We start from the raw sequence: 14,786 nt of genomic DNA, 5'->3' as shown, positions 1-14,786 counted from the left end.
TCCAACATACTGTAATACATGTCATAAAACACAACGTCAGGAGGATACAAACAATAGCAACACTAGCATCTACAGTGAAAGGAACATAAAATGATGAAACCTACAACTGTAGCTGATGAATGGATAGTTGTCAGAGCTCTAGAGTTTATTTTAAGATGTAGAGCGAATCCTTTTTTATTATTTATTTTAAACTAAGCTGTCCTCAATAAAATAGTGGGTGTATACACAGAGGACCATCTAGATTAGTCCATGAAGAAGAAGTCTTCCGTCGCATAACAACAGCATCACAAACCCCATTACTTTTTCAAGTAATGAGTAATCTAATTAGGCCTATTTACTTTTATGTACGTTACAATGATGTTATTGAAACAATTAATAAATGTGGCATGCTAATTTTGTGACGGTTGTATTTCAACAAGACCGCGTCAAAAGAACAGCATCTGCACTCCAGGAAGTTGCTCTTTTACCTGTGTAAGCAACAGCCACCACCCGAACTCCAAGTGAACTGGATGTCATTAAGCAAGACAACTTAACACATCATACACAACTACTACGTGGGGAATGATGAACAACAACTCAATGAAGTAATAACCATGTAATCCCACAATACTCTGTTAGTGGACAATGAGAAATACAGCCACCAAAACACAATCAGTCACTTTATTAAGTAGCATTGACAACATGCAGTGAACACAGTTCACCAGTCATTCCCTGCCGCGGACTGCAAAGTGCCAATGTGGAGTGTGGAGAATGCATATATGTTTAAGTGTTCTTTCTTTATTCATAGTCATGTTTAAAGCAGCTAATATTTTTCCATTTATACTCTTTATGCTTGTCTCTTTGTGTCCGCAGATGTAATAATAATAATAATACCTGAGATTTATATAGCGCTTTTCTAAGTACCCAAAGTCGCTTTACATGTTAAAAACCCATCATTCATTCACACCTGGTGGTGGTAAGCTACTTTCATAGCCACAGCTGCCCTGGGGTAGACTGACGGAAGCGTGGCTGCCAATTTGCGCCTACGGCCCCTCCGACCACCACCTATCATTCATTCAACATTCATTCACCAGTGTGAGCGGCACCGGGGGCAAGGGTGAAGTGTCCTGCCCAAGGACACAACGGCATGGTAAGAGGCGGGGAGCGAACCTGCAACCCTCAGGTTTCTGACACGGGCGCTCTACCCACTACGCCATGCCGCCCCAGATGTCTGTGTAGTGTCTTGAGGGGTTGGAATGTGGGAGTTTGAGAACTCCCTGTTTACCTTATCTGTATTAGAACAAAGAGCCTGTATTCTTTTCTGGGCGGGTGGACGGTTTTTGTATTCAATAAGTTGTCTCTTCCCGTTTAAATGTCAGACCGCTTCGAGATGTCGATATTAATGGACAATTGGACTGGTCTCCTAAAGCTTTAGTAAAACTTGATAATATTCCTATTCTGTCTTGATGGTCCTTACTCCGCATATATGTCATCTAAAGAATTTGGGATTGACCAGTGACTTTAATTACCTGAGAGGGAAGACTGGTCAGACTCGACAGGAGCTAACAGCTAATGCTATTCTCCATGGACCATGGCAACAGGCACTGCCTTTTAAAGGCACACACTCACACACTACTCTCATGAAACATATCTCAACTGTATGTGAAGTGAATTATATTTATATAGAGCTTTTCTCTAGTGACTCAAAGCCATTTACATAGTGAAACCCACACTGGGAGCAGGTGGGTAAAATATCTTGCCCAAGGACACAACAGCAGTGACTAGGATGGCGGAAGTGGGGATCGAACCTGGAACCCTCAAGATGCTGGCACGGCCGCTCTACAAACCGAGCCACAATACGCAAGATATTTAAAGTTTAAAAAAAAGGAAGTAACGCATTCATTACTTTCCCTAGTAATTGATTACATTTATTGACAAGTTATTCCATTAGTAATTGAATTAATTTAATTTATATCATTTTCAAAGTAATTTGCCTATCACTGGTCTTCTGTCGTAAAAACTCGGATCATTGAAGTGCTTCTTTTCTCCAAAGTGGCGAAAACAAGTTTGCATTATATGAGACCTTTTAATGTTTGTACTAATTATTATTGTCAGGTTCAAACACTGATGACATCTATTAAACAGACAAGAAGCAAGGAATCATGCAGAGACAGAGTTAAATTTAGCTCAATGAGGAGAGACGTTTTGGGTTGTACTCTTAGTTACAGAACCAACCTACGGTCTAAGGTAACAGTCCCACGTGCTCCTCTATTTATTTGGGAGGTCCCTGGTTACATCACTGAGGAATTGAGGTAATCTCAGCAGCCCCAGTTAGACACAATATATGACTATTCATGAAATGCAAATGTGCTGACACTCGTGATATCGCCCTGTCTCTGCTCTGTCTGCGTCACGGCACTCGATGTTCGCCCTTGGCAGTCAGCAGGCGGGTTCTGGACACAAACACTGATACGAGACGACTCGCAATTTTTGGATCACAAGTTGTCCCTTTGCACGGATAGAAAAGTACAACTTCAGCACAATTGATAATACCTATAGCAACGGCCTTTAAGCATAAGAGTTGTGTGATAACTTACAAATAATTTTTCTAACAATTATAATTTTTTTTGGTCAGTCAGATGAAGAGCAAGACCTGGCCTCGTCTTTGAAGTCCATTAACAAGAAGACACTGTGGATAATCCTCATGACGGGGGGAGGCCATTTTGCTGGTGCAGTGTTCCAGGGGTATGCTTGTTTTAACACATTTTATGGCTAGTAGTTCAATAGAAGAAATGTATTGTCTCAAATTCAATATTATGTTTTTCTTTCCTCAGAAAAGAAGTCCTACAGCACAAGACCTTCCATCGATACACTGTTCGTGCAAAGCGGGGCACCGCCCAAGGACTGAGAGATTCTCAAAACCGCAGTCACACACCTAAGTCTGCAGGAGCCGCTCTCAGGCGATATAACGAGGCAGCGCTTGTCAAGGCAAGACTACACTACAGTGGTCTGCACTAAGGGTGTCTGTTGGTCCAATATCAGTAAAAAAAACAGTATCGGATTATATCAGCTTACATCTAAAATCTATGATATAAGCGCTCAAATGTGCAAAGCTGGAGAGCCAGTTCACATCTAATAAGCACATGTGGTTGGTCTTTTCTTGTATTTTCATCAAGTCATTTACAAAAGGCAAAAATGATAGGCTATAGGCTCCTAGGAGCTGGCAGCTACACATCTAAATTCACGGGGTAGACCTACATAGTAAGAGTCCTTAATTGAACAACATTGCAGTCTAAAACATGACATTTTTCAGTATGAACAAAATGAAATATGTATATCTGCAGATTACTTACAGATACAAAGTCTGCAAGGCAGAAGTGTATCAGAAAGTATCCAGTAAAAAACGTGTCCGCCTCATTCAACTTACTCCATTGTGACCTTAACTTAATAAATTGAATGTACACTAAAAAAGTACATAAAGGTATATAGTATTATTCATGCTGATATTTAATAGGAATAATATCGCTATCAGCCGATATTTAAATGGGAACTGCAACTTTTTTGGAATTACCTATCAGTCACAATTATTAGGATGTATTTTTTTTTTTTAATGCATTGTAACTCGTAAATAAGTGTAAATAAAAGTCCGTTTACAGCGGAGCCGACGCGAGGTCCTGTATCACACCCATAAAACAAAACCATACAAAAAGCGTCAACTTTTGTGACTTGAATACTTACCAAGTATTAGTGATATTGTTATTATAAGCGCTAACGCAGACAAACTATTGCAGCACCGTGGTCACAAGCGTATGTGCCAATGTTTACATTATCGAGTGGTAAGCTGCTTTCTGGCTTCCTTTGCTTGTAAAAGCTTATTGTACATCATAAATAATGCTTCTCACCTGGATAGTAGAAGGACGAGGGTGCAATCCGACAAGTTGGTACACTTTGACAGCCAATTTAGGCCCGTAAATGGCGAGAACGACATGAAAATACATTTGGTTCCACCCACCTTTTCTTTGCGAGGATAATGAGTCATTTTTCATCTGAAACGGGAACATAAGATTCTATCAGTCGGCATCTTAATGACAGCAGACATTGCACAGTAAGTGTTGTTTTATTATGTTTGTTGGCTGTCATGAAGTCTGATGTCTGCAGGAAGTAGAAAGCAGTGATGTAGTTGGGGAAAAAAGCGAACGATGTGATGCGTTTTTAAATTAATGCCTAAAATGTATGCTTAAAGGCCTACTGAAATGACATTTTTTTATTCAAACGGGTATAGCAGATCCATTCTGTGTGTCATACTTGATCATTTCGCGATATTGCCATATTTTTACTGAAAGGATTTAGTATAGAACAATGACGATAAAGTTCGCAACTTTTGGTCGCTGATAAAAAAAAAGCCTTGCCTATACCGGAAGTAGCGAGACGTCACAGGAGGAAGGACTCCTCACATGTCCCCATTGTTTACAATGCAGCGAGAGAGATTCGGACCGAGAAAGCGACGATTACCCCATTAATTTGAGCGACGATGAAAGATTCGTGGATGAGGAAAGTGAGAGTGAAGGACTAGAGAGGCAGTGCAGGACGTATCTTTTTTCGCTCTGACCGTAACTTAGGTACAAGGGTTCATTGGATTCCACACTTTTTCCTTTTTCTATTGTGGATCACGGATTTGTATTTTAAACCACCTCGTATACTATATCCTCTTGAAAATGAGAGTCGAGAACGCGAAATGGACATTCCAAGTGACTTTTATCTCCACGACAATACATCGGCGAAGCTCTTTAGCTACTGAGCTAACGTGATAGCATCGGGCTCAAATGCAGATAGAAACAAAATAAATAAACCCCTGACTGGAAGGATTGACAGAAGATCAACAATACTATTAAACTATGGACATGTAAATACACGGTTAATAATTTCCAGCTTGGCGAAGCTTAACAATGCTGTTGCTAACGACGCCATTGAAGCTAACTTAGCTACAGGACGGCGGCGGCGGCAGGCGTTGTAGCTTTCGACGACAGCCCGGCCGCCATCAGAGTCGGCAAGAAACATATATTTCCCCAAAGTTACGTACGTGACATGCACATAGCGACACGCACGTACGGGCAAGCGATCAAATGTTTGGAAGAAAGCAGCGTACTCACGGTAGCGCGTCTGCTATCCATCTCAAAGTCCTCCTGGTTTTGTTGCTGTAGTCCGCCGCTAATACACCGATCGCACCTACAGCTTTCTTCTTTGCAGTCTCCATTGTTCATTAAACAAATTGCAAAAGATTCACCAACACAGATGTCCAGAATACTGTGGAATTTTGGAATGAAAACAGAGCTATTTTGTATTGGATTCAATGGGTCCGAGTACTTCCGTATCAACCATTGATGTCACGCGCATACGTCATCATACATAGACGTTTTCAACCGGAAGTGTGGCGGGAAATTTAAAATTGCACTTTATAAGTTAACCCGGCCGTATTGGCATGTGTTGCAATGTTACGATTTCATCATTGATTTATAAACTATCAGACTGCGTGGTCGGTAGTAGTGGGTTTCAGTAGGCCTTTAAAATGATCAAAATACACAAATAGTAAATGTTGTTGTTATTAATGTGCCTGTTACTACGTTACATATATACTTACAGCATGTATAAAAAAAACTATAATGGAGGATGTTTTTCCAAGGGCTTTTAGAGGCAGATTAGAGCAACTCCCATAAGTTCCATTTTAAGCAGTCTTTTGATCGCATTTATTTACTATTTAGAATGCATTAAAAAAAAGAAATACATACGTCTGCTTGTCTTACATAAGGATTGTGAATGATAGGAAAAATTCCCCAAAAATCGGTTTTGTATCTGAATTGAAAAAGTTGTGTTGAATCTGTAGGTGACAAACATTTATGGGTAAAAACTGCCCCTTCGGTTTAGATTCGTACCGGTGTACGTAATCACATCGGGAAACTTCAACTTTTTAATTTGATGTACAGTATCGTTATTAATACCATTATAATTAGCACTGATAGCAATGAAGGAAATGATAACGATGACCATAGAGCCTGTTTATAACTTCTTTTTATACGATAGTAAAGAAAATGTAAAGTTTGCTTAAAAACTTTGCCTGTACATTTAAAAACATATTTTATGATGCTAGCAATTTGCCCTATAATAACACGTTTTATTATTTTTCTATGCAAAACATTTATTATTTATTTCATTATTCATTATTCTCCTACATTAACACGTTTTCTATTCATACAGAACAAAATATTAATATATTTTGTTTCTTCATAACTCAAGATTAACACTTCTACATTTTTGCAGGACATTCAGGATCTTTTGGTGACCTGGGGTGAGCACCTGAAGGAAGCGTCTGCCGTATTTGTACGAGCCCCAAGCTACAATAAAGCAATCTTCTTTGGCGGCCGTACGAGTCCGCTGGACAAAAAGGACTCCAAGATCCGTAGCGTCCCCTTTGCCACACGCAGGGCAACCTTTCGAGAAGTACAGCGGGTACACCATGTGCTTTCCACAGTTCATGTTCATGGTAAGTACAAAACCCATAACCGGTGAATTTGGCATGTTGTGTAAATGGTAAATAAAAACAGAATACAATGACTTGCTAATCCTTTTCAACTTATATTAAACGTTCAAACTTATTTTTTGCAAATATTAGCTCATTTGGAATTTGATGCCTGCAAAATGTTTCAAAAAAGCTGGCACAAGTGGCAAAAAAGACTGAGAAAGTTGAGGAATGTTATCAAACACTTATTTGGAACATCCCACAGGTGAACAGGCTAATTGGGAACAGGTGGGTGCCATGATTGGGTATAAAAGCAGCTTCCATGAAATGCTCAGTCATTCACAAACAAGATTGGGGCGAGGGTCACCACTTTGTGAACAAATGCGTGAGTAAATTGTCGAACTGTTTAAGAACAACATTTCTCAACGAGCTATTGCAAGGAATTTAGGGATTTTACCATCTACGGTCCGTAATATGTATGTATGTATGCAAAAGGTTCAGAGAATCTGGAGAAATCGCTGCACGTAAGCGATGATATTACGGACCTTTGATCCCTCAGGCGGTACTGCATCAAAAAGCGACATCATAGTGTAAAGGATATCACCACTCGGGCTCAGGAACACTTCAGAAAACCACTGTCAGTGACTACAGTTTGTCGCTACATCTGTAAGTGTAAGTTAAAACTCTACTATGCAAAGCGAAAGCCATTTATCAACAACACCCAAAAACGCCGTCAGCTTCGCTGGGCCCGAGCTCATCTGAGATGGACTGATGCAAAGTAGAAAAGTGTTCTGTGGTCTGACGAGTCCACATTTCAAATTGTTTTTGGAAACTGTGGACGTCGTACCTTCCAGAACAGCAAGGAAAAGAACCATCCGGATTGTTCTCTGCGCAAAGTTCAAAAGCCAGCATCTGTGATGGTATAGGGGTGTATTGGTGCCCAAGGCATGGGTATTTTACACATCTGTGAAGGCACCATTAATGCTGAAAGGTACATGCAGGTTTTAGAGCAACATATGTTGCCATCTAAGCAACGCTATCATGGACGCCCCTGCTTATTTCAGCAAGACAATGCCAAGCCACGTGTTACGACAGCATGGTTTCATAGTAAAAGAGTGCGGGTACTAGACTGGCCTGCCTGTAGTCCAGACCTGTCTCCCATAGAAAATGTTTGGCACAATATACATCACAACGGAGACCCCGGACTGTTGAACAACTTAAGCTGTACATCAAGCAAGAATGGGAAAGAATTCCACCTGAAAAGCTTCAAAAATTGGTCTCCTCAGTTCCCAAACGTTTACTGAGTGTTGTTAAAAGGAAAGGCCATGTAACACAGTGGTAAAAATGCCCCTCTGCCAACTTTTTTGCAATGTGTTGCTGCCATTAAATTCTAAGTTAATGATTATTTGCACAAAAAAAAATTACTTTCTCAGTTCTGCATTAAATATCTTCTCTTTGCAGTCTATTCATATGAATATAAGTTGAAAAGGATTTGCGAATTATTGTATTCTGTTTTTATTTACGAATTACACAATGTGCCAACCTCACTGGTTTTGGGGAATGACTTACTACAAGCAATGATTTGAATGTGTCTAACATACATACTCTATAGCAGTGGTCCCCAACCACCGGGCCGCGGCCCGGTACCGGTCCGTGGACCGATTGGTACTGGGCCGCACAAGAGATAAAAAAAACATTTTTATTTTTTTAAAATTAAATCAACATAAAAAACACTATATATACATTATATATCAATATAGATCAATACAGTCTGCAGGGATACACTCCGTAAGCACACATGATTGTATTTCTTTATGACAAAAAAAAAAAAAAATACCATCATTTTACATGACAGATGTTGAAGTGTAATAGTAATCGCTCATCGTCTCTCACTTAGCAGCAAAAATTACTGTTTTAGATCGCTCTCGGCAGTTCAGATATGCTCCTAAATGTGTGGGGTAAATAAGTTGGAACTTAAATGAATGTTTAAGATAGACAAACCCTTTTCAAGCATAAAACACCCTGAGAAAGTGTGCTACTTGCAGTCTTGTGTCATTATAATTAATTATTACTATTAGTCAGAATGAAATAAGCATTGTAATAATTTGACAATGAACTCTGTACTTGATGAGCTCGGCACTTTACTGCCATCTAGTGTCCACATTTAGGTGTATACAATGATTAAAACATCAATTACCGGTAGGTATTTGTTTTACAATTTTTAGACTGGAACAATCACAAAAAAAGGAGAGTCAAAAAAGGTTAAAGAAGAATGCTGAAGATCCTAAAAAAATGTCAAAGTCATCAAAACTACTTTTGGAATATTGACACAAAATAATCAAACTACAGAAAAAACACTCTTTAATCCTACTTCCTTTTTGTATTGTGTCTGGTATATGGTCTATCCCATGTGCTCGTAGTCTGTTCGGATTACTATTGTGGAACATTTTGAAAGATCGTGAGGATTGGGTATGATGTAACAATGTCTGCACAATGTGTTGATCCAGGGAAGGACACTGACATGTCTACCTTTAGCAACGTACCAAAAAAGCCATGGAAGAAGACTGTCCAGCCTGCAGCACCACCTAAGGTGGACCAGGAGGAAGGTGAGTTTCAATGTTGGGAACAGTTCTCACTTTGGTACCTTGATGTTGTACACACCCGTTTATCACAACCACAATAATAAACTAATCTCATTAAATTGTGCAGATGTACCTAATGAAGTGTCCTATTAATATAGACAAGTGCTTTAATCACAGAATTAAAATGTGCATTGCTAAAATTGAATACATAATCATCGATGATTAATAGTACTATTATTTTTGTGTGTGGACCTCAGCACAGGCTTGCGATAGCAGCTCAGATAAGGAGCAAGAAGGTGAGATTCAGCTCGTCATGATGGAATTGACCGTGGGAAGTCAGCATCTCAAGGAGTTTGAAGTTCAACCCTCCAGACAGAATAGAAGAAAGAGGAGGAAACAAAAAAAGAAGGAAGAAGAAGAGGGTGAGTCTTATCAAGTGTGGTCCTTACAGAAAGCCAAGCAAGTCTTTTATTCCAAAGCAATTAAATTATTAATTTTTTTTTTTGTTAGACACGGCAGAGCTCAGGAACACCGAAATGGACGACAAAGACAAGGAAGAAGACACAACTCAGCGGACACAATCAAAGATAAAGAGTAGGGGGAAGAACAATTCAGAAGGTGAGTTTGCTTCTTACTGACAAACGTCTTTGTTCACATTGCAGGTCAATTCAGATTTTTTTGCCCATATGTGACCTGTATCGGATTTTTTCATGTCAATGTGAACAGTACAATTTCAAATTCCTCTTTCGTATCTGGATATAAATAAGGTATGTATCCGATGCGACTGCATTCCAACCACTCAGGTCGCGTTCCTCGGACTCATGTATCATCAAAAAGAGATAAGGGTCATAATTATTCGCCAAAATAGACATTTGCAAAATAAATAGTTGACAAATGAGCAGAAAACAAGGGGACATGTTTTAGGAACTCACGCCAATGTTCCACCCCTCCTGTCTTGGACTGCTCGCCCACACGCTCTTCAGAGCAGACGTCGAAGCAATTGTCCCACAAACTGCAAGAGCCAAAACGTTTGCACTCTTCCTTCTCAATCTTCTAGACACACTAATTTGGTTCGGAAAATGTTGACCTTGATTGCAAAAAAATCCTTGATATTGCCACAATTGCGTTCGGACCATAGTGGACACCGGATTGCAAGGCACACTGCCGATGAGTGGGTCTATTTTCATACAAACGGTGCACCGGATCATAAGGCGAATTAAACATAAAAAGATTAGATTTGACAAAAAAAAAATCTGAATTGAACATCCTACCCTGCAGTGTGAATGTGGCCATAGTCACACATACTAATTAGTTAGTGGATCTAGCATAATTGTGATCTCTGTTGTAAAATGATTGTCTGGACATTTGACATCTTCTTGATCAATTGGCTAATCAACAATTGAATAATTATTTCTGTGTGTTCAATGTACTGCGTTTTATTACTTTTATGTTTTGTTATAGTGTATTGTTAGTGTTTACAGTTTTTTCCATTTGCTTACACACAATTTTACTAACTGTGTATTTTTTCAAAAGGATATACACACTTTTCCAAACACCACATTCAATTTTCTTAATTCCTAGATTATTTGCAAAATGACACACTTCGGTCAAAACATACGCCCGTTCATCAAAATAAAGCAAGCATTTGTAAAAATGCAGTTTTATTGTCATCTCACTCACACAGACTTCAAATGATAAGACACTATTGGAGTGAGTTACCCAGAACAGTGATAAATACAAAACACATTTGTAAAAAACCCTATTTTACTATAAGAAATCCCATGTTTCAAGATTCAAGATTGTTTATTGTCATATGCACAGTTAGACAGTTTTGCTGTACAATGAAAATCTTACTTTGCTAGTCCACCCTTCAACAAGTCACACGGTACTTAGCTAAAATAACAATTTTACAGTTTAGCAGTTTAAAATAAGGTATTAAAAAATAGTATAAGCTATATACAAGGCACAGTGAGTAACATAACATTATTGCACATTCTGATTCACAGTCAACAGTATAAATTGGTGGTGACATTGGGTCACTGCAGCAGTTTAAAGTGTCTTTAGTGATCAAAGGTGAAAAGTGTCTACAGTGATGGTTCACAGTTCGGGGGTGGTCATGGTAGCTGTCTTTTGTTCAAAAGTAAAAAGTAAAAAGGGGAGGGGTGTAGCTGGGGGAGCTAGCATTCACAAGTTAGCATTCACAAGCCTGATGGCCTGTGGGTAGAAACTGTTTGTCAGTCTCGTAGTCCTGGATTTCAGGATAGCCTGATGGCCTGTGGGTAGAAACTGTTTGTCAGTCTCGTAGTCCTGGATTTCAGGATAGCCTGATGGCCTGTGGGTAGAAACTGTTTGTCAGTCTCGTAGTCCTGGATTTCAGGCTCCTGTATCGTCTGCCTGATGGTAGGAGGCTGAAGAGACTGAGCTGAGGGTGTGTACTGTCCTTTATGATGTTGTGTGCTCTCCTGGTGGCCCTGGTAGAGTACATGTCCTGTAGTGAGGGGAAGGCTGCTCCTGATATGTACTGAGCAGTTTTAATCACTCGCTGTAGTGCCTTCCTGTCCTTAGCACCGCAGTTGCCATACCAGACCGTGATTTAACTAAGGACACTCTCAACCGTACTTCTATAGAAGTTGCTGAGAATTTTGGGTGGCATGCCAAATTTTCTCAGCCTTCTTAGGAAGTACAGTCGCTGCTGGGCTTTCTTTATTGTTTGTTGGGTGTTGTGAGCCCAGGTGAGGTCCTCGCTGATGTGGGTCCCGAGGAATTTAAAGGTTTTCACCCTGTCCACCTCTGTCTCCCCTATGTACAGAGGTGTGTACTGTGCACTCCTTCTCCGTGGGTCAATAATCATCTCCTTGGTCTTGTCTGTGTTCAAGGAGAGATTATTATCCTGACACCAGGCCACCAGTTCCGCTACCTCCCTTCTGTACGCTGCCTCAGCTCCCCCGGTGATCAGTCCGACGACCGTAGTATCATCTGCAAACTTGATGATACTGGTGTGGTTCTGGGAGGCCACACAGTCGTGTGTGAAGAGGTTTGGGGCATTTTGCCCAACCTTTTTAGCATATGTGATGAATGATTACTGTAACTTGACAAAATATATTGGGAAATCCACAGCAATCGTCATTGTTTACTTTGAAGTCAGCCTATACGTAAGGTCCTAAAGAGAAAGTAAAAATATCCTGTAATCTTTTCAAGAAGTGCGCAACAATGACGCTGCAAACTGCAAATATTTATTTTGACCACAGTCAGGTAAAGTAACATCACAGTAGTCAACAATGATATGCAGTACTAATTAAAATCTGAGACAAATAAAAAGGTTTGAAAAAAAATCTGGAGATAACAATTAGAAATAGAAAAAACTATATAGCTGTAGCACCCACTTGAAAGCCGTATTTTCAATGTATCACCTGTGCACTGCAAAAACTGAAATCTAAGTAAGAGTAAATATCTCAAAAAAGGGTGATATTTGCTTATTTTCTGTCGGATAAAACAATTCTTCTCACTAAGCAGATTTTATGTTGGAGTGTTTTACTTGATTTAAGTGTTTTGGTCCTAAATGATCTCAGTAAGATATTACGGCTTGTAGCTGAGATTTTATGAGCTATATTGAGTAAAACATGCTTGAAACTAGAATATCAACTGTTGCAAAGCTGTGTCATCAACACTCACAAGTATAAAACTACTTTTTCAAAGTAATCATTTCTTACTTCAAGAATGAAAAAAAAAATCATGATGCCGAGCGCATATCATTATGTCAAGATAAAGGCACTAGCATGTACTTAATTTAAGAATATTTTTCAGCATATTGAGCAAAAAGGTCTCTTTTTTTTCTACCAAGTAAAGTGCACTTGTTATTAGTGAGAATATACTTATTTTAAGGTATTTTTGGGTTAATTGAGGTTAGCTAATTTTACTTGTTTTGTAAAGTCTTGACAAGCTGAATTTTCTTCTTCTATTGGCAGATAAATTTGCTTAGTTCAAATAAAATACCACTAATTTTTGTATTTTTTTTTTCTTGTTTTTGAACACTGGCTTTTTGCAGTGTGTGTCTTTACACCTGGTGGATGTGATTATCCAATGTGTTCAATTGTGTGGTTGTTTGCAAGCCAACCCTCTGGATTGACCAGAAAGGAACTTCACAATCCTTATCTTTGTGTAAGGTGTAAAAATGTGTGTATCACAATCCTTATATGTGTGCAAGATGGGAAGGTGGGTGTATAGCATTGTGTGTAATATTATAAACTGAATCAGTCTATGCCTAATATTAGGCAAATCTGCACAGGGGTTTTGCTTACTGTGTGTAGACTTTTGTTAACTGTGTGAGCATTTAAAATGTAGTGTGTAAGCAATTGGTAAAAAGTGTAACTTATTTTTACACCTGTACTGTTTGACAGAGAAAAATGTGAATCTAGTAGCAGGGGATGACTACTGGGAGTACAGCATGAGAGATACCCTCTTCACAGCCTGCAAAGTTGGGGACGTGGATGCCCTGTGCTCACTCCTCCATCTTTCCGGAAAGACCCTGGAGCTGTCAGAGGGCGACGCCACGGATGTTTCCGGTCCTTTAAGTCTTCTTAATAAGCGCACTGACTCTTCAGGGTTCACTTTGCTGCATGTTGCATCAGCAGCTGCTCAGAAGGCAGTCGTCAGGCTGCTGCTGGACGCTGGAGCAGACCCCACATTCAGGTTGGAAATGTTGTGTCCAATTTCAACATGTTGTTGATCTACGTCCAGACTTCATTTAGTCGTGAATGTATTCTATTGTAGTGACATAAAAGGGCAGACGCCATATAATGTCAGCCCCGACAAGGAGACTAGGAATGTATATCGGAAATACATGGCTGACAATCCTGACAAATATGACTACAATAAGGCGCGGGTAAGGGTTTCAACTCTGATATACATAAACTAGTGCTGTCAATTAGTTGCTGTTGATTAATTTAGATAAATCATGATCAAATAATTGTTTTATCTACAGTTAGGTCCATAAATATTTGGACATTGACACAATGTTCAGTATTCCAGCTCTGTACAACACCACAATGGATTTGAAATGAAACAATCAAGATGTGCTTTAAGTAATGGGGCGGCGTGGCGAAGTTGGTAGAGTGGCCGTGCCAGCAATCAGAGGGTTGCTGGTTACTGGGGTTCAATCCCCACTTTCTACCATCCTAGTCACGTCCGTTGTGTCCTTGGGCAAGACACTTCACCCTTGCTCCTGATGGCTGCTGGTTAGCGCCTTGCATGGCAGCTCCCACCATCAGTGTGTGAATGTGTGTGTGAATGGGTGAATGTGGAAATACTGTCAAAGCGCTTTGAGTACCTTGAAGGTAGAAAAGCGCTATACAAGTATAACCCATTTATTTATTATTTATTTAAGTACAGACTTTTAGCTTTAATTTGAGGGTATTTACATCCAAATCAGGTGAACGGTGTAGGAATTACAACATATTTTATATGTGCCTTCCACATTTGAAGGAACCAAAAGTAATTGGACAAACTAACATAATCATAAATCCATTTGTCACTTTTTAATACGTTGTTGCAAATCCTTTGCAGTCAATGACAACCTGAAGTCTGGAACTCATAGACTTCACCAGACGCTGGGTTTTGTCCCTGGTGATGCTCTGCCAGGCCTCTGTCTTCAGTTCCTGCTTGTTCTTTGGGCATTTTCCCTTAAATTTTGTCTTCAGCAAGTGAAATGCATG

At 39.6% G+C, this 14,786-nt stretch overlaps 1 protein-coding gene across 5 annotated transcripts in view; it reads left to right on the top strand.

Moving 5' to 3' along the window:
• Positions 1–14,786, top strand: part of ankzf1 (ankyrin repeat and zinc finger peptidyl tRNA hydrolase 1) — a 28,805-nt gene that overhangs the window by 8,055 nt on the left and 5,964 nt on the right. For all 5 annotated transcript variants that reach the window (XM_062070014.1, XM_062070013.1, XM_062070012.1 and 2 more), the window contains exons 6-13: positions 2,615–2,724; positions 2,814–2,967; positions 6,295–6,517; positions 9,001–9,099; positions 9,333–9,497; positions 9,586–9,693; positions 13,473–13,764; positions 13,846–13,957. In XM_062070014.1, coding sequence (XP_061925998.1) covers positions 2,615–2,724; positions 2,814–2,967; positions 6,295–6,517; positions 9,001–9,099; positions 9,333–9,497; positions 9,586–9,693; positions 13,473–13,764; positions 13,846–13,957 — 1,263 coding nt within the window. The remainder of the gene's footprint in view (positions 1–2,614; positions 2,725–2,813; positions 2,968–6,294; positions 6,518–9,000; positions 9,100–9,332; positions 9,498–9,585; positions 9,694–13,472; positions 13,765–13,845; positions 13,958–14,786) is intronic.

Source organism: Entelurus aequoreus, linkage group LG14 (assembly GCF_033978785.1).
Source record: "Entelurus aequoreus isolate RoL-2023_Sb linkage group LG14, RoL_Eaeq_v1.1, whole genome shotgun sequence".
Classification (NCBI taxonomy): domain Eukaryota; kingdom Metazoa; phylum Chordata; class Actinopteri; order Syngnathiformes; family Syngnathidae; genus Entelurus; species Entelurus aequoreus.
This window is presented reverse-complemented; position numbering and strand designations above follow the sequence as displayed.